The sequence below is a fragment of the Periplaneta americana genome, chromosome 7 (assembly GCF_040183065.1).
Source record: "Periplaneta americana isolate PAMFEO1 chromosome 7, P.americana_PAMFEO1_priV1, whole genome shotgun sequence".
Classification (NCBI taxonomy): Eukaryota; Metazoa; Arthropoda; class Insecta; order Blattodea; family Blattidae; genus Periplaneta; species Periplaneta americana.
The window spans coordinates 72,968,898-72,996,213 of record NC_091123.1 but is presented as its reverse complement, the minus strand read 5'-3'; the positions used below and the strand labels follow the sequence as shown (position 1 = coordinate 72,996,213).

At 35.7% G+C, this 27,316-nt stretch overlaps 1 protein-coding gene across 1 annotated transcript in view; it reads left to right on the top strand.

Annotated features, from left to right (window-relative positions):
• LOC138703197 (BOS complex subunit NOMO1) overlaps positions 1–25,461 on the top strand; it is a 48,112-nt gene extending 22,651 nt beyond the window's left edge. Inside the window, exons 8-16 of the mRNA XM_069830890.1 lie at positions 1,303–1,508; positions 3,021–3,199; positions 4,865–5,160; positions 8,714–9,052; positions 9,296–9,419; positions 12,960–13,153; positions 18,137–18,305; positions 20,411–20,494; positions 24,690–25,461. Of these exons, the coding sequence (XP_069686991.1) occupies positions 1,303–1,508; positions 3,021–3,199; positions 4,865–5,160; positions 8,714–9,052; positions 9,296–9,419; positions 12,960–13,153; positions 18,137–18,305; positions 20,411–20,494; positions 24,690–25,325 (2,227 nt within the window). The 3' untranslated portion in view covers positions 25,326–25,461. The remainder of the gene's footprint in view (positions 1–1,302; positions 1,509–3,020; positions 3,200–4,864; positions 5,161–8,713; positions 9,053–9,295; positions 9,420–12,959; positions 13,154–18,136; positions 18,306–20,410; positions 20,495–24,689) is intronic.
• The last annotated feature ends 1,855 nt before the right edge of the window (positions 25,462–27,316 follow it).

The window sequence follows — 27,316 nt, the reverse complement described above, 5'->3', positions numbered from 1 at the left end:
CATGGACTCCTGTGGATTCTTCTCTGTCTTGGCTGTATCTTTCTCTGAGCCATCTTTTTACTTAGGTCTGACAGAATCTTAAAAAAGACCCTTTCTTCACCACCCTGGTATTGGCAGCTAAGCCAATGTTAGTAATTCTGACAGTCCTGTTGACCAACCATTAAGATTACAATCGCACTCAAATCTCCTAACGTTTCGCGAGCTCCAGTAACATGCGAGCGCGACGTTGTCACAGCTACACTCTCCGTCTCTGTCTCTCAGCGGCAGTAGTTTTAAAACTGTGGAAAGTGACACTTTAACTGAGATTGGTTTGATAGGGAGATGCAGAAGGCTTCTTCTTAATAATAATAATAATAATAATAATAATAATAATAATAATAATAATAATAATAATAATAATAAATATCATCAGATTGCATCGAAAGAAATTAAAAGGCACAAAATATAGAAAAAATAGTTGAGTCAGACGTAAATAATCATACTCGCTGAGTTTATATCAGTTTTTGTAACAGTTTTACTTTCATTAGGTTAATAAAGTTGTCGAATAACATAAAGGTGCAGTGTGATAAAATAAATTGAATGATAGGCTTAATTTGAAATAGCCCCATCATATTATATTGAAAGAGGTGGAGAATGCTGTCTACTCCGCCGTTTCTCTCTCCCCCTTAAGGTTTTTCTTTCTTCTTTCCTCGGCAGCTTTTTTCTCAAATACACGGGAGAGTTTTTTTCTGGGAGAAGCGAAGTGCGATTCATGTATTTCATTAAAGAAAACTGCTAATATGCCTAATACACGGTCCCGGTTAATACTCAGTTTACACGCGGTCCCTTGAACAGCGTATTATCAGGGTTTTACTGTATTAACCCATACAATTGGAACCACTGGGGGTAGAAATGTGATTTTTGTTCTGTATGTTCAGAAAACATAAAACATTCGTCATATATTCATGGAGGATCCCTACAACATACCAATTTTCCGACCGCACTTTTTATTTGATTTTTAGACTTTCTAAGCGGCGAGTCTGCGTGCCCATATGTTGCAACGCAGCACTGATGCTATTGGCTACCGTCGATAAGCGGACACACCTGCAAACGTCAGGAGGTTTGAGCGCGACTGTAGTCATTGTTCTATAGAGTCAGTCTATTGTCCCATGGAGTCAGTCTGTTTGTCTACTGCTTTCTAGTGCTTGGTGATAAACCCTGAATTTTGTAGCTGAATTTACTTCAGCAGTTAAGTCCTGGGTTTTAAATGCTACATAAAGAGGTTTCATACACTAAGTATAACAATTCTTTTATTTGTTCTAGGTTTTTCCCAACAGTTCGTGTAATTGAAGTGCTAGACAGACCTATATTATCTGGCATAGAATTTTCTCAACTAAAGGTAAAACTGACTGGTCAGGTAATTTGTTTGGCAGGAGGCAGCAACTGTGAAGATATTTCTGTACATCTGCAAGCAATTCCTGGTGACAATAATGAAGCTCGTGTTCCAGTAGCATTTGAAACTGCTAAAGGTAATATTTTCCTGTGAGCTGGAAATAAAAAAGTTCATATGATTTAATTATACCGTTTTAAAAAGTTTGAGAAACTCGTACTGTGTTGTAATTATGAAAAAAAAAGTTTAGTCCTGATCTGTCTCAGTCAAATGTACATTTATATTCCCGTCTATTTTTTATTTTATTGGGTTATTTTACGACGCTGTATCAACATCTAGGTTATTTAGCGTCTGAATGAAATGAAGGTGATAATGCCAGTGAAATGAGTCCAGCGTCCAGCACCGAAAGTTACCCAGCATTTGCTCGTATTGGGTTGAGGGAAAACCCCGGAAAAAACCTCAACCAGGTAACTTGTCCCGACTGGGATTCGAACCTGGGCCACCTTGTTTTGTGACCAGACGCGCTGACCGTTACTCCACAGGTGTGAACTATTCCCGTCTATCTATCTATAAAAAAAAACCCAAGCTAAATATTACATAGTATATGAGGAGCATAGTATCAAAATTAGATTTTTTGCGATTTTTAGATATTGATTGTTTCTCATAGAATTTTGTGTGCTGAATGTGATTCAGGAACTGTTTAGGTTCAAAAATTGACAGAACAGAGCGAAAATAACACTTAATTGTGCACTTTAGAATCAAAATGTAGACAACTCCACTGTGGCTTGCTTTCAAATTAGGACAATTCCTTCAGTAGTCAATGAGAAGTCCACATTTGTACCACCTTTTCCCATCACGCATCACGAATCTAATATGGCTGATTGTTTATATAATCGGTTTGTGGATGAATAAGTACTGTTTTACGTAAATTTGCTTTGAAACCGAGTTAGAAAAAAACTTCGATTCAGAAGTAGATAATTTCACTTTAAATATGGCTTCATTTGGTTTCAAAAACAAACAACTCCACTTTAAATATGGCTTCAATTGGTTTCAAAAACAGATAACTCCATGACTTAGTTTCAGAGATGGACAACTCCGCATTTTAAACTTAAATTTCGACCTGGATATTAATTTTAATCACATTTTGAGACTGAAAAAATATTTCTGTGACCCATGAGAATGTTTAAAAAAAATGTATGTATAACGGTGACATTGGTTTCCAAGGATATAGTTTTTCGCCTCTCCTATAAAAAAGGCAAAAGTGGAGTTGTCCAACTTTGATACCAAGCTCCTCATATGATGTACAAAAACATAATTTGATTAGATAGCTAGTGTTAGAAACTTACTCTTTACTGAAATAATTATAGAGTGGATTAAATGAAACTGTGATATATATATATACACTGTATATAATCAATTTGAAGAAGTATAATTTTTATTTCTATTTTTTGTACTGATGCAGAACAGTCATACACAAACCACCAGATTCAGTGTTAAACAGAAAGCTTTTTCTTTTCCGCAGATTAGAAAACAATAATGCTCTAATATCATTCTTTCAGGGACTAGTGTAAAACACATCACTTTAGAGGCATAAAACTATAGAACTTAGGAAAATATATTATTATTGAGATATTCCTCTTGTACCATTCAGGAGGAGTTTACACGTTTAAAGACATCTTACCAGGAAGATACCAAGTATCAGTGGAGAAGGATGACTGGTGTTGGGATGTATCAAGTCAGACAGTAACTGTCGATCCATCAGAATCAACAGTTGTGCCATTCAAACAAGTAGGATACACTGTGGCTTTCATGTCTTCACATGAGACTGAGGTAACGTGACATCATATCAAACTTTGCATATAGCACTCATGCCTATGTGGGTTTTCTACTGTATTTATTCCCATGTAAGACCTCCTTTTTTCCAGTTTTCAATGCCAAAATAATTGAAGAGGACCCTATATGCGTATATCTAAAAAAAAATTAGTATGAATCAAAACATAAAATAATTGATAAACATACAACATTTTTGAACATACCTGCAGTATATTGCAAGATAATTAAATTATTATCATATTAAAAAAAAAAGACAATTATAGATTGTAACATGTAGCCTACCAGAAGCAAGGGAAGAGTAATTGTCACTGACTAGAAATGAAGCCTTAGGAACGGGGAAAGGAGGGAAAAGAGACTTGCCTTTGCAGGTTAGCATTCATCCTTTCAGCAGGTATAACAAATGCAGTTCTTATAGCATCACCATCATCATCATCATCATCATCATCATCATCTTCTTCTTCTTCTTTATGGCTTAGGCATAATATGCCTGTTCTGATTTCAAAGTTCAAAGAAAACATCTCGCCATCTTTTAATTGGCCGTCCTATTCTCCTCTTTCCATTTGGATTGTAATAGAGAAGCTGAAATAGTAGACGATGTGGTTCCATTCTTTCTACATGTTATTTCCATCTATTTTCATATTTTTGTATAATGTCATTCAAACCATTTAGTTTCAGTTGATTCTGATTTCATTCTGTATTATGGTCCGTTAAAGTGTATCCTGCTATTGATCAATGGAATCTCGTTTCAGCAGCCTATATTCTTTTGTTAATGCCCAAGTCTCAGAGCCGTATGTTAATACTGGGATTGCCATTGTTTTATCAAATTTAGTGATTGTGTCTATTCTTACTTTGCCACAGAGAGTCTTCTTTATTGTACCAATAATCTTTTGGAATCTAGATAATTTATTGTCAATATCTGCAGATTTCAAATATGAAATGTTATAGCCTAAATAGCAAAATTCAGAAACCTGTTGCAATATTTTATCTTGTATTATTATTTTTGCCCTTAAGTGTTCATTACCTCTAAATCCCATTACTTTTGTTTTTGTAAGCGATGTTTCCATATTACAATTGCCTATCACATTATTTAAATCAAACAAACATCTCTGAAGAGTATCTTCTCTCTTGGCAATAATTACCATATCGTCAGCAAATAAAATACAATGGATAGGAAGAGCATGCTGCAAAAGCATTTCCATTTCATTATACCTGTCAGAAGTGACTTTGTCAATATAGAAATTAATAGTATAGGTGAAAGTGGGCATCCTTGCTTCTCTTGTTATTATATTACTCTAAAATCATTGTTTGGTTGTTCATCTTAATTTTGATTTTTGTACCACAATACAGACTTTGTAGCATATCCCTTAGTATCATCTCCTCTTCTGCTAACACCACCATATCATCAGCAAATCTTATGCGCTTTATTCTTCTTCCAAATTCCTACTGATTGTAAGAGAATTCGAGAGATGTCTTAGTTGACCTTATATAAGATTATTTAAAAACAGCTTTGATTTAATACAGAGATAGAGACTGTGGATACTAGGAAAAAAGGCAAAGGCTTAAGGAAGGCAATGTAAGTGAAAAATAAATTTGTATAAGTGCTTTTCTGTTGCAGTTAACAGTTGTGACTGAATATTAAAATTTGTTACTTACTTGTTTTAGGTCCACTATAAGTTACAATTTTCTGGTAATACACCAGCTACCACTGGTAAATTAATGGTGAAGAGAGGAACTACAAAGTCATGTGTTGCCGCAGCTGGTACCTATGACTTCACACCAGTCGGTTGTCATGGTTATGCACAGTCATCTGTGAGGTGGAACACTGCTTCAGGATCAGCTACTCCAATCCGACTGATAGCTGTGGCTCATATAATGGGAGGAAGAGTGGTCTCAACTGAGAATGTTAAAGACATGTACATTAATGTGTTGTCTAGTGAAGATGGCAAACTTAAAACAAGGTGAGCTGTCTTTTTTTTTTTCTTCTTCAAAATAAATTATGGCATAGATTCAGTCATAATTCGGTTTTTTTTTTACAGTTGATCAGTATCTGAATGGTTTGAATTTACCGTAGATTTTCTCTGCATTTGCCACAATTTTATTCATCTGCTCAATATTTCGTTCATTTATACACTCATTCCCATGAAGTATGGTTGTTGGATAATAAATTGATTCACCTGTATGAGTTCACAGATGGAGAAGGTAATTGGAATGGGCATATGTCGTGAAAGACCAAGGAAAAGTATTAGTTTTAACCTGGGCACATTTTCCATTGTCTTTCAGACAGATATGTTCGTTGTTTTAAAATATGAATATGAAAATATCAGAATTGTTATGTTTACGCAAATTATTTTCATAATTTATAATAGATAGGCAGTGTTCTAGACATAAACAGCAGCTAAAGCTCTACTTTATCATTGCTTAAACTATATAATGCATTTGATGACACCATTCTGCGAAAAACTACTGGGCAGAGATCCATAGGATTGATGGGTAAAATCCTTGTAATTATTCTATAAACTGGATGCTAAGATAAAAACCAAACAATCAGTGGCAGTTCCTGCGTATTTCTTAAGAGGAGGAAAGAAATTAACAGCACGAAATGACACCTTCTTGAATGAAACATGCAAACATGTAAGACCAGGTAGTGTTGGGGTTGGCCTTCCCTTCTGTATAGCAATAATCTGTTCCTGTAAACTGAGTTTCCTAAATTTTCCAAAATATATTATGTTTTCAGTTCCATTCATTGTTGAATAATTGCACAAATTAACAATTACAAGGAAATTCACAACCTCACAGCATTTTTCGAGCACACTACAGCATTACACGTATTGGAAGAGATTATAGCTACTAACACGTAATCGGAACTGTTTTACGGAAATGGGAATGGGAAATAATCTGAGGAAAGCGAAAACACTGCACCCACCCACGTGGTCTGTGTTGCCACATATACATTTTACAAGTTCAGTATCACATGCTTTTGAAGAACGTCAGTTCTTGTAAAGTCATACTACCATTATTCTTCAAAGCTGCCGGTGGCAGATTAATTTTTTATGTTAAAATAATGCAGTTTGGAGTACCTACTTTCAATTTCAAATATATTTGTACAAAACTGACAACTTGGCTGTTGCCCTGTCTAGTAGACAATGAATGGAAGTGAATTTCAGGGGCCAAAAAGATCTGTGATACTAACGTAGAACTAACTACTTCCTCTTTGTTTTATATTAACCCAACTTTAACTTTCAAATATCCTTGAAAGTTTGAAACCATGAATAGTAGCCTATATAAAGTGCAATGAATAATATTTTTGATTTATAATTTCAAAAAAAAAGTTTATATGGTGTCTTTCATAGCTTTGTGTTAAAACTGTTTTTATTGTGCCTCCTCCTAGATGTGTTATAGTCTGGTTGAATGCAACATTGTTAGATGGCAGCGGTAGCGAGCTTGCTGCACGACCAGTCGGTTTCTATTTCCCGCCCATGCGCTGATTCAGAGGAGGATCTCCTCCCTATCCGTTCATTTACTTGCTTTAAAACTCTGCTTCTTTCTCTGGCCGCTAGCGCGCTGTTCCCTATGTGTGTTAACTGCAGTAAAGGAGGAATGCATTGGCTTTCCTCCACAGAAACAATCTCGCATCTTTCTCACAGTTATCTAGCAGCACACGAGTGCGCGTTGTTTAAAACTCATTCAACCGAGGTTTTCTTATAGCTGAGAATTTAAAAATTATTGAATCTTCCCCGAATTTCAAGGCACATATTTTATTTGGTATTTACTTTCAAAAGAAGAAAAATGTGAAGAGGACGTTCCTCCCTTCCCTCCCCCGAAGAACCGCCACTGCAAACAATAAGGGTGGGCTTAGGAATTGCACCACTTTCAATCAGGATTGAATCTTATTTGATCATGTTGAGAAAAGGAGAATGATAGATACCCAAAAATAGCTGACATGAAAGAATACAGGGAAACTCAAAGAAAGGCCAAGATTAACATGGGAAATTTACATTCACTAAAATATGTCTGCTTTGAAGTACACGACCTGTCAGCTGACGTGAATATGTCAGGAGAAAATCCACAAATGATTGGGGAAAACACGGAAATTTTACTTAAAGCAAGTAAAGAGATAGGTTTGGAAGTAAATCCCGAAAAGACAAAGTAGACCTATATGAATATGTCTCGTGACCAGAATATTGTACGAAATGGAAATATAAAAATTGGAAATTTATCTTTCGAAGAGGTGGAAAAATTCAAATATCTTGGAGCAACAATAACAAATATAAATGACACTGGGGAGGAAATTAAACGCAGGATAAATATGGGAAATGCCTGTTATCATTCAATTGAGAAGCTTTTGTCATCTAGTTTGCTGTCAAAAAATCTGAAAGTTAGAATTTATAAAACAGTTATATTACTGGTTGTTCTGTATAGTTGTGAAACTTGGACTCTAACTTTGAGAGAGGAACATAGGTTAAGGGTGTTTGAGAATAAGGTTCTTAGGGAAATATTTGGAGCTAAGAGGGATGAAGTTACAGGAGAATGGAGAAAGTTACACAACGCAGAACTGCACACATTGTATTCTTCACCTGACATAATTGTGAACATGAAATCCAGACGTTTGAAATGAGCAGGGCATGTAGCACGTATGGGCGAATCCAGAAATGCATATAGAGTGTTAGTTGGGAGGCTGGAGAGAGAAAGACCTTTAGAGAGACCGAGACGTAGATGGGAGGATAATATTAAAATTGATTTGAGGGAGGTAGGATATGATGATAGAGACTGAATTAATCTTGCACAGGATAGGGATCGATGGTGGGCTTATGTGAGGGCGGCAATGAAACTGCGGGTTCCTTAAGTAAGTAAGTTATTAGTACTGGTACTGGGCGTTTTTGATGAAGTAGAAGCTTCTTCATCTTCACGCTTACGTTTGCCTCCAATTAAAAATGTATCCATATTTACTACACATGTACACTAGTATTGGCACTCCAAACAACAAACTCACAACATAGTCACAATGGAACAACTAACAAGTCACCTACAGACACTCTGCTTTTATAGTCGCATATTTTCAATCCAGAAAGTTCGAGACATATACTAGTGTTGGAACTCCAAGTGACCCAAACTCACAACACAGCCACAGTGGAACAACTAACAAGTCACCCACAGACGTGCTGCTTTTATAGTCGCATATTTTCATCCAGAAAGTTCGAGACTCATCAGTATCTGTCGCGAACATTCAGGTAACAGGAAATAAAGCCATAATATGATGCGACTTCACTACATCGGCAGCAATAGCCAGTGCTGCTAATCAAGTTTAAATTCCCGCATACATATTGGATTATTCTCATCTATCTTTCTATCTTATATTATGGTGGGGGGGGGGAAGAATTATTCAAGGCAAAAAAACGGGTTGCGAAATACGAAAGTTTGAGAACTACTGTTATAATGTTTGATTTTTTAAATGTGGAATTCAGTTGTGTTACAAAACTAACTTACATTGTCCATCTTCCTTTTCCTTTTCAGGCTCGGTCCTCTAATTCCTAAGCCAGCTGACGGAAAACTAGCATATAACTTCGAACTAATGGTTGCAGAAGGTGAGAACTTGATGTTGGAACCTACAGCAAGCGTATTACTCTTCAGTCCTCCAAAAGGCTCGTTAGTTGGAGCCAAAGACTGTATCTATTCGGCAGTGGAGTTGCATGCAGAAAGAGGACGGCTTGTGGAAGGCAAAGTCATACCACCATCTGCTGGCATCAAGGTCACAGTGACAAAAGGACCCAATGACGAGGTCGTAGTTATGACTGAAACTTCTGAAGATGGAAAATTCAAGATCGGACCTCTTCAAGGAGGAATAGATTACAAGTATGTACTGTCAGAAATGTGGTAAGTCAAAAGAAAGTTTGGCAAACAAATAATCAACTATAGAATTGAAGAGCACCTTATCAACAGAGCATCTAAAGCAATAAAATGCTGATATTTTGTGGGATGTCTGCTCATTGAATTTAGAAATAGTGTTAAGTAAAATAATAACAGACTAACACAATGCCAAAATACAAACACGTTTCACTTGTTACTTAAATGTCATATCTTATGGATTGCTTGCAGAGTAAAGGCAGAAAAGGAAGGTTTTGTTCTAACTGGACCAGATGCAAATGGAAATTTCAATGCTCACAAATTGGCTGAAGTCATTGTTGAAGTTCTAGATAAAGCAGATGGTAAACCATTGCAAGTAAGTGTCTAGTAATTATTTCTTCATAATCATAAACGAATGTAGGTTTAGGACCATTATCACAAGATGCTCCTGATCTTTCCAATGCTGCCATGGTGTTCCAGATCCTGGTGACCTCTTGGTTGATACGAAAAGGGTAGATATGGAGAACGATTTTGTTATCCTGTGGACATGATTGCTTCAAATTTGTTGATATTTATTTAAGGTTGTAAATTTGTTGTTGAAAGTAATTTGAAGTCCATTTAACAAATGATTAAATGACAAAGTTTGTGTACGAAACTGTGTAATAAATCCCATTTAGCCTGTAAATGATATAGCTTTCTAAATCACAGTTACCACTAGTGACAGCTGGGTCTGAGAGGTATTCCTCCTACTTCTGTCTCCATGTCTTCTTTCTTCTGCACAGCTCATCTAATAAAAGCTTTTTCCACGTTAATCTACTTCCATAGACCGTGGATCGTGCTCCATGTTCTCTTTTCTCAGTTGTTTCCGTGTTGGTATGGGCTACATGGCATGCTGCCACATGTGTGGCTGTTGTATGCATGAGAAATGTTATTTATTAGCGATTGGCAAAAAAAAAAGAATTACATATGCATGTGCGTGAAGGAGATCAGTTTCCTTCTTCTGCTGCTAAGTCGAGTTTTGTAACTTCCGTGCATATAAAATGTCTAATTCATGCCACAAAAACAAATTCATTAGTTGCTTGCTGTATTCAGAGCTTAACAACAATCAAGGAATTTAAAAGTAATATTGAGTTCAGATAAGTTTGTGTAATCATATCAAATAATTAGTTTTTTATTTTCAGTCAATCACTTATCATGTTAAGATGGCAGAAGTAGATTCTGTTACATCAGGATACAATAATTAATATACGTCACGAATATTTTCGACTTACTTTTCAAGTCATCTTCAGGTGATAGTTTACTGACAAACAAGTACATTTGAACATGGTGAAAAGTGTGTTTTATCTTTATATTTTTCACCATGTCCAAATGTACTTGTTTGTCAGTAAACTATCACCTGAAGATGACTTGAAAAGTAAGTCGAAAATATTCGTGACGTATATTAATTATTGTATCCTGATGTAACAGAATCTATTTCTGCCATCTTAACATGATAAGTGATTGACTGAAAATAAAAAACTAATTACTGTATTTGATATTAAACAATCAAGGAGATCACTCATTCATCTGTTAAAGAACAGAAACTAATCAAATTATGCATGTGAACTTCTTCAGAAGTAGACTGGCTGAGGGTTGTGCTGGGATGGATCCATACACTTAGGCAAACTTTCTCCCATTGTGCATCTTATATATGCGATGATTGTCCATGTCTGACAAGTGGTCTGGAGGGCATTCGTGAATCCGACACAACAGGTGGGCCTTCTTGCCTCAGCCTCTGATAGATTTGTTGTTATTGTTTAATGCCTGACATCTGGCATCTGGCGCTCTTCCTCTCCAATACTTTTGAATTAGGTCTTTCTCTCCAGACAGTGTGCTGCAGGTTTTCAGATGTTCTTCGTTCATATCAGTTTGAGTGTTGCATATAGTGCAGGATGGTGAAGTCAGAATTCTTATTTTGTAGAGATGGCTCGCCAAACAGTCATGGCCTGTAAGCAATCTAAAAGCTGTTACGAGACTCTGGGGATCATTTTTCATGGCGGTATAGCTGTTCTATCTAATGCTGAGGAAATGCAGTACATCGTGTCCCGCTTAGAGGGATCGAGAAATAAATGCTAACCATTTAAAATCAGATGAAGATATTGTTTTGATGTACATCTGACAAGATGCAGAAACTATCCAAGTTTATGCACCAATGGTTTAAAAAGTTACATATTCATGCGCATGTGCACTAACGTTTATCGTGGAAACAAGCGTGATGCCATTCAATAGAACATTCCGTCATTGGACCATTCTCCTTCATCGAGGCAACAGTCACAGGGAATGTGTATCTGGACATGTTGCAGAACTTTTGTTGTTGATCAACTTCTCCCAGAATCTGTTTTTCAGCAACATGGGGCTCCACCCCATTACTATGGAGCAATGCGTGACTTCTTGAATGCAAACTTTCCCAATAGGTTGATCGGAAGAGGAGAACCCTTGCCTAGCCACCTAGGTCAACTGAGCTGACGCCCATTGACCTTCCTCTGGGGCTTAGTGACAAGTGTTGTGTATCAACGTGATACAGTTAACACTTTGGAAAAACTGAGTAAATGCATTATAAATGCAGCTGTGCTAATCACCCCACAAATGTTATGGAACACTTGGCAGAAGGTTGAGTACCTTTCAGATGTCTTCAGGGTAGCTCGAGGCGCACACATTGAGTTACACTGACCATTCTCTGAAACTCGGAGGGTTTTTACATCAAGTTATACAAAAAGTTATGTTATAAAACCATTATTTATACTTTAAATTAGCACTTATTTCTCGATCCCTCTAAGCAGGACATGGTGTATTTAAGCAGATTCAAATATTTTGAGGTAGCATCACTGGTCTTTTGCCACGTTGTACTGTCTTGGCGTCGATAAGCGTTCCTTGAAGTGGCATTCAGAAAATGCCGATGGACCTACATATGTAGTCCTCCCAGCTAGGTCCAATGGAGCCGCTGATCAAAGGCAGGTGGGGTCCTTCATGATAATGGGGGTTGAGAGTGGGTGATTTAATTGCCAATTTTCTTAAAAGCTGGTGCTCACGTAAAAAAACAGTTATTGTCTAGCCAAAATGATCATGAAAAAGTACCCTAAAGTATATTTTTTTGTAATTATTATTTAGTAAGTTTGCATAATTTTACTCAACTTGTGCTTGTATGAATATATAAATTTTTTATTAGTGTTCTTTAAATATATTAGTCTGTAATCATTATCTTGTATTACTGCAAATTGTATCAGCTTCTTTTGTTTCTGACTAAGTGGAAGAGAAGGCCTGATGGCCTTAACTTCTCCAGAATAAATAATAATAATAATAATAATAATAATAATAATAATTATTATTATTATTATTATTATTATTATTATTATTATTATTATTAAATATTTCGGAGGTAAAACAGCATCTGATAAGAGTCAGGTCCTGTTTCGCGGACAAATAGCCTGATAAGCCCCAGGAGTCCAGAGCCCCAACCCCTTCCTGTCATTGTCAGCTGACAGGTGGGCCATCCTGCCTCAGCCCGTGATAGTCAGGTACCATCTGCACACAAGTAACCAGGTAAGCCCCAGGGGTCCAGAGCCTGAAGTCTTTCCTAAATAAGCATCGGAAAACCATACTACCCTCAAGGCTTCACCATAGCCTATTTTTAGTATCATCACGGCCCATTTTTAATATCGCAGATGATAGATGAAATGAAGAGGAGATGGAAAGTGTTGGTGAAATAATAGGAAAATAGAAGAAAAATCCTCTGAAATGTCTGCTTTGTCCACCACAAATTCCATCACAATCTACCGAGGATCGAATCCAGGCCACCTGGATTAGCACTTGAGCCACAGATTCAGCCTTTCAAATTTTGTTTTAAGAAAGACTTAATTCTATGTATTGTGTTCCACAGGGTGTACTGTTGTCTCTATCTGGAGGTGAAAGCTTTCGACGAAATAGTCAGACTGCAGCAGATGGAAAAATGACATTCAGTTCTTTAAGTCCAAGTGAATATTTTCTGAGACCCATGATGAAAGAGTATCGCTTTGAGCCACCTTCTAAAATGATTACAGTGCAAGAAGGAGCTACAGTGAATCTGCAGTTGCAGTAAGTAATCAGATTAATTCAAAGACGGCCTAAAGGGATGCAAATATAAATGAACCATACTAGACACAAAAAAAGAAATTACTCAAAGTAGCGCTCCCCTTCTCCAACAGTTGGTGCTTTGATCCTTGCTCATTTAATCTAAATCTCCTTTCGAATATTAAAACTCTAAAACTGAAAATCACTTTGCCATTTCCAACTTTTTATTGTTCACCATTGGAGATGGGTCAGGTGGGTCTACATTATACACAGAATCAATCTTCTTAATGTATCCAGCTGTTTACTGACAACATAAAATCCACTATAGACCACTGTAGTCTATTCAGTTGTTGTTTTTCCCCACTATATTTTTCACTTTCATTATACACAGAATAATGATTGTTATTGGAGAAATAATAACATACTAGCAGGTAAAACATCACTACTTGTAAAGACTTCCTGTCCACTAAAAATTCTACTTGAACTCGTTGGGATATGAGCCCAAGTTTCCAGAATAAAAGGTCGACACTCTGTGTATGTAGTTTTGATGGTAGAAGTAGAATTTATTTTGAATGCAGTTAAAATAAGGCAGAAAATTCTCTTGCCTTGTAATTTACACATTGAAAGTGAATTTCTACTGTCCTGGTTCATTGAAAATAACTTTTTTTTTAATGGCCCGTTACATAGATTACATAGGATACAGGTCGATTTTCATAGGCTGTGGAATGGGAACGTAATGATTGACAAATTTCATGTTGTTACAAACTCATGTTCTGAGTTATGAAGTTTGATGAACCATGGCATATTTTTCGGTAAATCTACGTTTTCGGAGACGTTTTTCATTCCAGAAGCATTGTGCAAACACAAAGAAACTTCAGAATAGATTATACATCTAGATTACACAACTTTTAACAATATATCACTTTGGAATATATATAATCTTTCGCGTGTTAAGTATTACAGTAACTGGTTAACTAGTTTCAGCCTGTTATTGGCCATCTTCAGGACTGGTTAACTAGTTTCAGCCTGTTAACTAGGTACTGCAATATTTAACACCCGAAAGATATAATACATATTCAGAATGGGATTTGAGATTCCAAGACATGGAAGAATACTTAAATGGGACACGATTTTAAAATGAATAAACAATTTTCGTTGTTAGTGGAATTGTTGTGTTATCACTTCGTGGCAATAATGATGCTTTCTGCTCATATGCTCTGGAACATCAAATGAGTGTCAACTGCAGTGACAAGAAGTTAAACCCAATCAGCAGTGAGATATAATAGTTAGTCACTGATATTGAATATTTCGAGAATGATTCTTAGAAGAATTTTGCATTATTAAAAATTTCAGACCACTTACAGCATAAGGTGCAAGATAAATGGGCAATAATTAATTTTTGTGATCATATATAACAGTTTAGTATGTCTCCTGAAGCTCCCTTCTAGGTAACAGATGTTATAAATAAACAGAATTTTCAGTTGTAGGTTCCAAATAACCCTTTGCAAATGTGTGAAAAGTCTTTCCACAGAGCAAGGTAACTTTTTGTTTGAAGTACATTTGGAATAATTAGATCATACTTTTTTTAAAACCATAACAACTGGACAGTTACGGTTAATTCCAATCATTATGTTTGCATGCTACAGAACTTCTTACCAACTGATGTACACAGACTTAGAATAAATAATAATTCTCTCTTTCAATAAGGTGATGCAGCAGTGCATCACAAGAGTTATCACAAGAGAAAGCTTGACTACCCTCAGACTTGACTGCTTGGTTGACTGATTTCAAAATTTGGGATCATTACTTGACCAGCAAAATCTACCAAACTACTTCTTATGTGGCTGGCTAAAGTCCTTCAGAATCGTCACCATCTATATAAGATCTAAAAGAATGGTTACAAAAAATTTGTGGTATTTGTGATGCATAACTTTCATGGAAAGTTACAGGAGTATTTCAATTGTAAAGGGGGTCATTTAGAACAAATTATTTTCAAAAAGTAAACGAGATAAGTAAATTGTTGCACTCATATAGTTTCCTTTGTATGCATTACTATGATCTTATAATATCACTATGTTTTTATAGAAGTACCAGTAAGAAGCTTATACGGAGCATTCGCTTACATAATGTAGATTGAGTGCAAAAAAGTCATGCAACATATGGCAAACCATCTCCCGCATGCTCAGCAGTCTCTCTCTGTAAGAGTGGTTGTATTGACATAAGATTGCGTGCTATTCTTCTGATTGTGTTAGTGAAATGTTTAAATTACCTTGCTCACATGACACACGAAAATTTACATTAGAGCAAAGGATTTTCATGGTAGAGACTTATCTGAAAAAAGTGATTGCAGAAAGGTAAAAAGACGATTTGCAAGAAAATTTCCCAATGTTATCATTTCACATAGCAACACCATACGTAACCTCGTTAAAAATTCAGAGAAACGGGTCAGTATCAAATAAAAGCAGCAAAAGACTATGGCGTATATTTACTGAGGAAAACTGGCTTCATTTATACACCGACGGATCCTTGATCTCCATAGAACAAGGTGCCGGTGCAGGTGTTACGTGCTGTCTCTTCTCACTTTATAGATCACTTGGATATGGAACAACAAGTTTCGATGGTGAAATCATTGCAATAAGTGAATGTCTCAGGAATCTTCTATGCCACATCAATAAATTTAGGAATGCAGTTATATTGTTAGACTCCAAAGCAGCTATTCTATCAATCGTCTCTAAACACACACCTTCATCTCAAACAACAGAAATAACTAAAATGCTCTCTCAATTAATATCACTCAATAAAAGAATTGTATTCCAATGGATACCATCCCATTGTGGAATCCTGGGAACGAGAATGTGGATGCTTTAGCAAAGAAGGGCAGCACTGCTACTTACAGACTTGTTACTAAATCTACGTTTTACTCTGTGAAAAGATTTATTAAATCTACATACTTAAACTTCAACAAACAAAATTTGATAACACAATCTCAAAGGAAAAAATGGAACTCTCTGCATCAAAATCCACAGTTAATTCCCGATTTACCACGAAAATCGTCTGTAGCTGCATTTAGATTGGCAACAGGCCATGATTGTTTGGCCAAACACATGCATAGAATTGGAATATATCAGTCCCCTAACTGCCCATTGTGCAACTCAAACCAAGAAATGGATTCGGAACACCTCAAAATCTGTGCTTCATTGGCTAGTCATGGTAATATCTTTGAAAAATATTGGAGTGCAAGAGGTAAAATGACTTTATTGTCAAACGCCTGGCATTAGAAAACAACAACAACATATTTACTGAGGAAAAACTGGACGAAATAGGGGAAAGATTGGAACACTTCTATAGAAATCTCTCCATCTGTGAGGGGTTTCTGTACTCCAATACCTATTGTTTTAGGATATACCATGATCGTGTAAATGAAACCATCCTTTGTCTGTAAACCAAATTAGTTCTGGTTCCACAACACCATCGGCAACATTTTGCAAAACCCAATTGCAAAAATTTACACAATTGATATTATCCCTACGTTGCAGTTCATGCACTACTGTCTCTCTAAAAGACTTAGATTTAAGAATTTTATTGGGTTCATATGCTGTGGTTTTAGAGACACCGGTTTCTTGCGTGGGATGATGGAGACATTTCTGTGGGGTGTGTTCCATTCTTTCCCTTATTTCGTCCAGTTTTTCTTCAGTAAGTACATGCCGTGCTCTTTTACTGCTTTTAGTCAATACTGACCCCGTTCTCTAAATTTTCTTGCAAATCTTTTTTTATCTTTCCGCAATCACTCATTTTTAGATAAGTCTCTACCGTGAAAATCCTTTGCCCTAATGTAAGTTTCTGTGGTGCCATATGAGTAAGCTAATCTAAACACTTCATTAACACAATCAATAGAATAACACGCAATCTAACATCAACACAACCACTTCTGAATCTAAACACTTCACTAAAACAATCAGAGTTTGCTGCGTATTGCATGGTAGTTACACACCACCCGGTCGATCTACTTTATGTAAGCAAACACCTGTACACAGTGACAAATCTGTAGTAGTGGTGTGGTGATGCTGATGGTGATTATGATGAAGGTAGTGATAATTGTTTATGTTCGTAGTTATTGTAGTGTTGGTGTTGGATGATGACGAAAAGATAAGAATATTAATTCATATTTCCCTGAAATAATGTACGAAAAAGATAGGGTGTTGTGAAAAACACAGTATTTCTACTCTAAACTCAACACTTGCTTGAAAGACTTAAAATTTTCACAGTTCAGCCATTGTGAAAGCCACGTATAGATAGGGTGACCAGATGTCCTCTTTTGTCTGGACATGTCCTCCTTTTTAGGCTTTTGTCCAGGGTCTGGGCGGATTTTTTAAAAATCAAGAAATGTCCTCCTTTTCGTAACTTTTATATCTGATATTTTGCTGTGCTTCAGTGGCTGGTCATGATAATATCTTTGAAAAATATTGGAGTGCAAGAGGTCAAATGACTTTATTGTCAAACGCCTGGAATTAGAAAACAACAACATAGCTGATATTTTGAAATTATTTGATTTCACGCCTTTTTCAAGTAATTTTCCTGTAGGTGGCAGCAGCATCGAGAGAATATACTCTTTGTCAACGATCATAATTCTTTATGCACACAAAGTAATATTAAATTCACATTTTGTGCGGACTTTTTATGTATTTTGATAATAATTCCCTTTGCTTTCATATGTAGTTAACTGTAAAGTCTGTAAAAGCATTATTATTAAGTTTTATTATAATTATTTTTGTAATATTAATATACTTTTAAGTATGATATAAGCCTAAATCTGTACTGTAAATATTTTGTAAGAAAATAGATATTGACGTAATTTATAGTATAGGCCTAAGCCTAAATTTAAGTGCATATTTTCTGTCCTCTTTTTTGGAACAATGTCCTCCGTTTTGAAGCTTTGTGTCCTCTTTTCTATCGATTTGAATCTGGTCACCCTACATATAGATATAGAATTTTATACATGATTTTCAGTGGACATCGAGTGGCCTACAGTGCGTATGGGACAGTTACATCACTGAATGGTGAGCCAGAAGAAGGAGTTGTTGTGGAGGCAATAGGCCAAGACAAATGTTCCCATTTCCAAGAAGAGAGTAGCACAGAAGCAAGTGGGCAGTTCCGTATTAGAGGTCTGCAGCCAGAGGTAAGCAGAGTTCATGTACGAAGGTGTAGCACCATCCCATACCATTCTCGATTGTGGGAATGATTGAATATTTAGTTATTATTAGGAGTGTAGTAGAAATTGTGACTTCGTACTTGATATACAATTACAGTAAAACTTCATTTATATGTTTCTGTGGGAGTCCGAAGAAAAAAGTGTAACTGAAATGTCATTTAATAATATCTGAAATAGCATTTGATGACTAATGGAGAGAACAAGTTAAGTTAATTTAGTAAAATTTTCACAAGAGAAATTTATAACTTGACAGTTCAACCAGCTTTGAGTCTATAATACAGTACTCAAATGTATAATACTATTCAGTCTGCTGTCGAAAAATCTGAAAGTTAGAATTTATAAAACAGTTATATTACCGGTTGTTCTGAATGGTTGTGAAACTTGGACTCTCACTTTGAGAGAGGAACAGAGATTAAGGGTGTTTGAGAATAAGGTGCTTAGGAAAATATTTGGGGCTAAGAGGGATGAAGTTACAGGAGAATGGAGAAAGTTACACAACACAGAACTGCACGCATTGTATTCTTCACCTGACATAATTAGGAACATTAAATCCAGACGTTTGAGATGGGCAGGGCATGTAGCACGTATGGGCGAATCCAGAAATGCATATAGAGTGTTAGTTGGGAGGCCGGAGGGAAAAAGACCTTTAGGGAGGCCGAGACGTAGATGGGAAGATAATATTAAAATGGATTTGAGGGAAGTGGTATATGATGATAGAGAATGGATTAATTTTGCTCAGGATAGGGACCAATGGCGGGCTTATGTGAGGGCGGCAATGAACCTCCGGGTTCCTTAAAAGCCAGTAAATAAGTAAGTAAGTATTCTTGAAGGATGTAAGATTATTTGTAGAAAATCTTAGCGGCTTAGAGCCAAAGCTCACTGATATATTACATTTCAAATTCCAATCCAGAAAATTTTACAATATTGACTTACATTGTTTTCCTGCGTGATATGCATTTAATAACACGTGATTATGTTACAAAAGAGTCAGTTATTTTAGGCTACTTACTCTTAAGGAATAAACCATACCCTCAGATTGTGATAACTCTTCCGTAATTTGTTTAGTTACATCATGGTGTGTTACAAAATGTTCCATTATTTCTAAAGCAGTAACAGCATCATTAAAGTACACAGAATTGTTGGACGCAAGCATGGGCAGCCTCGAATATCTATGAAATTCAAAGTGGGCCGCATCTTAACAATGAACACGTACTGTATTTTCACATTATTACACTTACGACAGACCTAATTTCAAACAAAATTTATTTAGAACGTTTAAATGATGTTTTGTATCTCTTGGGGTTTAAAATACAATCATATAATGTAAGTGTGAAAAAAAACGTGGAATCTTTTGCTTTGACTAAGAACCTATCCAATGACACCTGCTTTTGCCTTGTTTTGAGGATTTTGTAGAAATGTGACATTGCGTTGACGTTAAACAGATTTATTGCACACACTGCTACAACCTTATAAGGGTAGTGAATTTGAAGAAAATTTTATACTGCTTCCCATTTTTTACACACCCCTTTAATCTCATTTGAAGTGAGGAATTCGTCAGCTCTTTTCTTCTCTTCCTCTCCAGACGAGATCCCCTCCATTGCCTCTTGCTGTTGCTCGCAATGCAGATCCATCAGCTCGTCTGTGGTTACATACAAATCGTGCTGCTCGTATTGCAAGACATCGCTCATTTATCAAACAAAAATGTTTCCTCATTGTTCACTCATTTTGCAAAACACTCACAAACCAAGTTACTCGTAATCCAAGGTTTTACTGTACTATCATTATTTTCTAATCATCAGGGATAGTGTAAGTGTTCCAGAATACATTACTTAATGTTAAAAATCTAAATTTTATTTCTGCAGCAACATATTTGATTAATTCTGTATTAATTTCATCTCATCCGAGAGACTTTATTTCTACTATTATTCTTCTTCTTGTCAGTTCTTTATTCTGAAGAAATTTTCTATCGCACTTAACAATTTTCTAATTATGAAGGCAATTGATTTACATAAGAATAATTGCATAAGACAAATATGTAGAGTGATTACACTAATATGCCATCTTACTTTCAGTGTGATTACATTGTTCGCATGAAGGAAGGTCCTGAGGTTAATCAGCATGTCCAACGAGCTACACCATTGGGAATTCCAGTCAAGGTAATTTTGAATTTGGAGAAGTCTTATATGATAGAGGCAATTAGTTTATCTTTAAAACGAAAAAGGAGCATAAGTTTTGATTGTATGATATCCGTAATTTTGAACTGTCACCATGCACTTGCCAATGAGAGCACATAGATTGATCTTGCCTTCTCATTTATGTACAGGATCATATGAATGACTTACCATATTTCAATTTGTAGCAGAACATGTATCACTGCTATTTTTTTTAAATGTATAAATATAATAACATTTTGATTTTGCATACACAGAACTTATTCTATTCTCTTTTTCTCTCATTAAATTGTACAATATGTGATACATAATCTTTGCACTAAGATATGAAATGATTAGATATAAAATGTGGTCACGTCGGCCTCGGTAGCACAGTCGATATCATTTAAGTGTGCTTAAATGCGACAGGCTCATGTCAGTAGATTTACTGGCATGTAAAAGAACTCCTGTGGGACAAAATTCCGACACACCGGCAGCGCTGATATTATAACCTCTGCAATTGCGAGCATCGTTAAATAAACCATTGTTTTTTTTTAAATGCGGTCACAGACAGTTGGACACAGTTTTACTTAAAGAAAAAAAAATTTTCTTAGTTTACTGCATGAGATGAATTTTCTTAGTTTACTGCATGAGGATAACACTACAGTATACTCTGATATCCGGGCTAATGACTGTTAAGAGTGACTGGATAATGCGAAAAAACTGATAATACGAAAGTTTCTTATTTTACATGGACCATGTAGTATATAGGCCTATTTGATGAACTAATACTTTAAATCTGTATTTAACTTCATATTTACTGCAATACACACAGTAGGTGTATATCATTTTACACATAAGATTAAAATGCACTTACAATTTAAGATTGTAGAAAACAAAAGTAAATTTGTATTCCCACTCTCTCAAAAAGGAACCATTAACTTCGAAGCAGCAAAGCTTAGTTCACAACTAACCTGTTTAATTTGAAGTCCAGTGTAATTTTTTCGTCACTTTATATTAATAAGTAATAAAATATTTTCGAGCATAAGTCATGATCGAGTAATCTGCAAACTGGATAAACCGCACACGAATAATTGAGAATATACTGTGTTTAGATTAATAAAAGAACATGGTTATTAGGCAGCCTATCTGTATAAAATAGGGATTTTGTACTCACCAATTGTACTGCTTGTATTCCAACTCCATCATGAACAGGAAACCTCAACTCTGCAGACCTGGAATGACAGTAAATCATTCAGTCTGGTGATTTTTATATTCACAGTGTGTACAATATTCTGTTGTACTACCTTCAATAAGAGTGAGCGATAGAAAAATACCAACTCTTGAATGCAACAATTTCTATTGTCAACAAACCAAAAGGAAGGTGAGAAAACAATAAATAATAATATTATTAACAACAAAAATAACTCATTATCATTGCAATTAAATCCACATTGTGTTATTGAATCTCGTGTCATTATCCTTACAATTATAGTCCTGACGCTGTTATTTCTGGCGTGACTCCGCCTCTTTGCTTACATCTTAGAAAGTGAAGGCTCTATAAAGTCTAGGTAGGTAGTATCGTTCGCCATTTTTGTTCTTACGTGCCAAGCTACCATACGAGGAATCTATTTGCCACACCGTTAAACATTATCATGTCGTAGCTCCTATGATAATAAATCAAGCGCAATGTAATTCAGCAAATAATTGAGCGGCAAATAACGTCTTCATGTGCTTTCTGCGAACGCCAACGAAAGAGCTAAAATGGCGGGCGATTATATTAAGTATTTATCGAGCCTTAAGAAATGAATCAGCGAATCACAAGACGCACATGTTTAAATGTAGCTGACCTGCAATGCGATTGGCTGCCGGACTATAGTTCCTACTAGGCGACTAAATATTCAGCCATATAGGCGAATACTGAACTGAACGTTTTATGTCATTCTTGACAATTGCAGAGCACATGTAACATCAGGCCTACCAACCTATGAGAGATGACATGCAGGAGATGAGAATTTAGTAGGGGATATTCTCTTTAATTCATTCATTCCATTTCATTTAGTGTTCTTCCCAAGGGCATGTCTTTCACTGCAAACCCAGCTTTCTCCAATCTTTCCTATTGTCTCCTCATATGATCCATATATCTTAAATGTCCTCTATCATCTCATATCTTCTTCTGTCTCGAACTCTTCTCCCTTTCATCATTCCTTCCAGTGCATCCTTCAGTAGGCAGTTCCTTCTCAGCCAGTGACCCAACCAATTCCTTTTCCTCTTCCTGATCAGTTTCAGCATCATTCTTTCTTCACCCACTCTTTCCAACACAGCTTCATTTCTTATTCTGACTGTCCACTTCACACGTTCCATTCTCCTCCAAATCCACATTTCATATGCTTCTATTCACTTCTCTTCACTTCGTTGTAATGTCCACTTTTCTGCCCCATACAATGCCACACTCCATACAAAGCACTTCACTAGTCTCTGCCTTAGTTCTTTTTCTATAGGTCCGCAGAAGATGTTCCTTTTTCTATTAAAAGCTTCCTTGGCCATTGCTATTCTCCTTTTGACTTCCTGGCAGCAGCTCATGTTACTGTTTATAGTACATCCCAAGTATTTGAAACTGTTCACTTGCTCTACTGCCTCATTTAGAATTCTTTTTAATAGTAACAATAATGATAAGAATAAAATTATAATGAAAGTGATATTATTATTATTATTATTATTATTATTATTACTATTATAATAATTATTATTGTTATTATTATTATTATTATTATTATTATTATTACTATTATAATAATTACTATTATAATAATTATTATTATTGTTATTATTATTATTATTATTATTATTGTTATTATTATTATTGTTGTTATTATTATTATTATTATTATCGTATCAGTGTGAGGATATATCTCTCTTTTTAATTTAGAAGGGTGTATATCCTGCAGTGTATCTTAGAAACCTCAGTTTAACAACATTCAGTCCATTTAGTCCGATGTTTTGTTATTGTCCATTTCTCAAAGTTGTACAGAAATATTGGAAGTGGCTATAACTTTGTAAAAGTTTTTGTGTGTTTTTTTTTTATGTTTGATACATGATTAGAACTAAGGCTCTTTTTTAGTGGGAATACATCAGTACGGCATTTCAGAATATGATTAAAACTAAGGCTGTTTTGTAGTGAAAAAAGAGAACTCTATTTCAGAGCCTGTCCTGCTCTGTGGCGTCGTGGTCTAAGGCATCCTGCCTAGGACTCGCGTTACGGAATGCGCACTGATTCGAGTCCTCATGGGGGAAGAAATTTTCTCATGAAATGTTGGCCAGTGTATGGGACCGGTGCCCACCCAGCATCGTGATGCACTTGGGGAGCTACGATAGGTAGCGAAATCTGGTTGCGAAAGCCAGCTATAACGGCTGGGGGGGATCATCGTGCTAACTACACGATACTTCTGATTGGATGATCGTCCACCTCTGCTTCGGAATGTGGGTGTGAGGCCAGCAGCTGGTTGGTTGGTCTGGACCCTTCATGGGCTGTAGCATCATGGATTATTATTATTATTATTATTATTATTATTATTATTATTATTATTATTATTATTATTATTTCAGAGCCTTTCCTTTAAAAATACTATACATTTCTGTAATGTTATGATTGATAGGAAAGACTGAAGAATGCTGGGTTTGCAGTGAAATACCTGCTCTTGGACAGAACACTATGAATGAATGATTTCATGCATTCTGGAGATTATTTTATCAAAAAAATCTATGATGAAATCTATTTATTTTGATGACAAGTGAAGATCGGAGAAGTGAGAGTGGTATTGATTATTTATTGTGACGTTGTAGAGGAGACTGATGCTGTTGACTGAACACGAAGACCGGTAGACAGTGTGGAAGTATACAGTTTGTGCATTGTGTGCGACTGAAATGATGACGAAATGGTGTATGTTGTATCATGTATAATTGATGGAACTCTCATATATATTTCATATAATGACCTTGCTCAATGTTATAATGTTTTATATGTAAAATTCTATTTATTAGTCTAAAGACCTTATTGAGTTATAGATATACCTGGAAAACAAAATATATTGCCATTAACGGATGATATATTATAAAGTGTATATGTTATATTTTGATATTTTAACTTTTTATAAAGCCATATTACAAGTTGGTGTCAATTTTAATTTGTATTTTTTTACAGGCAGCTGATGGTGATGTAACTGGTCTGAGACTTATTGTATTCCACCCACTTAATCAGATGGATCTGACTGTACATGTCCAAGCAACAAGTCCAGAACATCTACGAACACTACGTGCTAAACTGTGCAGGGAAGACTCGCCCGAATCTCCGGTTCATATCATGAAAGTTGACCCGACAAATGGAAAGTCTCCACCCAGCAGAGGCATCAGCTCAGCAATGCTCGTGTTTCCCTCGCTTCCTGCAGATGGACGTGGATATTTCCTGCAACTGCAGTCCTCACTATCCCATGCAACTCATTCCTATACAACTCATGCTGTTCATTTTAAAGCTAATTCCTCATTTAAACTTGTTAAACTTTCATTCAAGCCAGAACAAAAGATTATGGAGCAGGAGTTAGGACATTCCTCTTATTTTGCACTTCCCTTGATGATAATTGGACTGCTAGTTTACTTGAATCAGCAGAAAGTGTTGCCATTCCTTAATTGGGTTTCACAGTCATTAAGTAATTCCTTGGTGACGGGTGTCAACACTACTAGAGTCAACAACATGCCGACTGATCACAATGTGGCAGATGCAGTTATGGTTGAACAAATCATGAACGTAACTAAACGTAAAGTGAAGCCTCGGAAAACATAGTATGTTATATAATTAAGTACATTAATAATAATTGAGTCGATTGAATGATAAATTGAATGAAAGTATCATGTATGATAATGCAATAATTAAAGTGAAGTTAGTTTTATTGTCTCAACAGCACACAGGAACAATGAAATATTTGTAAATTGTTTATTATTATTTTCACTTTTTCGTAACATATTGCATTAAAACTCAGGTTAGTATTATTTATTTGATTTCTAGATGCACTTCTTTGAGCCTCTGTTTATTATGAAAACAATATAAATAAATTGGACAAATATATAATTAAGTGATCTTTATAAAAGTTGGTGCTTTTAAAATGAACGTAAATACGAAAAAGTTTTCTGTCACTCAAGGTTCTACATGAAGTAATAAAAAAATGTGTTCTGTGTGAATAAATAGGCCTATGTGACTTCTATTTATAATGTAAAAGTTGGGTTATTCTGTAGTTCTGGGTGTTGCATAATTAAATTTAATTGAGATGTTAACAATTATATCTTGTGAAAATGAATGGTTTTACAGTTAAAATACGTATCTGTTGTAACTAGGAGTAGGCCTACTTACCACAGGTAGGATGTATAAATGTCAGTTCTAATTCTTTTACAATCTAGAGAGAATGGTTCTGAGCGTGAATAAAGTGTCCCTTATTTATAGAGTTAAGAAAAAAAAATCAAATTCTGTTCTGTATGCATTAAACGAAACATAGTGAGTAAAGGTTATGGAACATTTCGTGTAACTTTCTTTTAATGTTGTTTGTAAGAGTTGTTTGAAGTAAATAAAAATCTTTTGAACATGTTTGTATTCTCCAGGTCTTAAATAATATATAAAATCGTGAACATTGTTAAAAATGATCTCCATTTAGTGACAAACATATCTCTGATTGAGGTTCTGGCTGACATGTACATCTATTGTTAGGCAGTATTGCAACCAAGACCTCTTCAAGTGATATCTCTATCCAGTGCCTTTGCTTCAGTAAAGTCTCATTTTATAAACCTTTGGATCAACAACTCTCTTCTGACAAAGGAAAAATTTTACAGTCCGCACGAAAGAAACCAAATGACCTGGAAATGTACAAAAACTTGCCCAGATATGTTCAAACATTTTTAACAAGAGCCTGAACAGGTCACATTGTCACACAGTTGTACCTACACCGATTTCACCTTTCTGATAATCCTACTTGTCTGTGGTGTAACAATCATGATGAAGATCTGGAACACATTCTTCTATACTGTCCATCCATAAAATATTGACTATACCCCACCTCTGGCTACTAGCAACAGGCATCTGTAATGAACACCGATCAAAAATCCCTCATTTCTCATGAAAAACAAAAACTGAATAGACTACAATGGACTTTATGTTGTCAGCAAACAGCTGGATACATTAAGAAGATTGATCAGGCAGTATATCTCACTTGACTATATGTGTCAGACGAACAAAAATTATTTGTATGCATCTGAAGTCTGATTGGTGTAATACATAGCCAATTGCCAATGTATGCAATGGAGGGGGAAAGGAACTTGCCACCCTACCCCATTTTCTGGCCTAGTTGCCTCACAAGTGGCGCTATGTTGGTATCACTTGTGAGATTCAGACCTAATCTTCGGACAGTTGACTAAACAACTGCTGCCAAACAATGCTGGAGTCTATCTCGGAAATAGTGTAATACTTTCAGCAGTGTTGTTTCACTAATCTGTTGCACCTCATACCAAATCCTTCGATTGACTTCTTCTGGATCCATGAGCTTGTGAATAAATTCCAGGTGATAGGATAAGGTTGCCAGTTTTCTGGGGACAGTCTCCGAAATTTGCTTTTTCTCTCCGAACAAAATTCGTCCTCACATGTAATAATTTGATTCCAGATATCCCCGAATTTTCAGTGTCAATTACAGTATAATTTTATGAAAGTGCTGTTGATATGATCTCAATGCTTGAGGTATTCATTCACAAAATAAGTACAAATGTAGATTCACTTGTTCTGGATGAAGATAA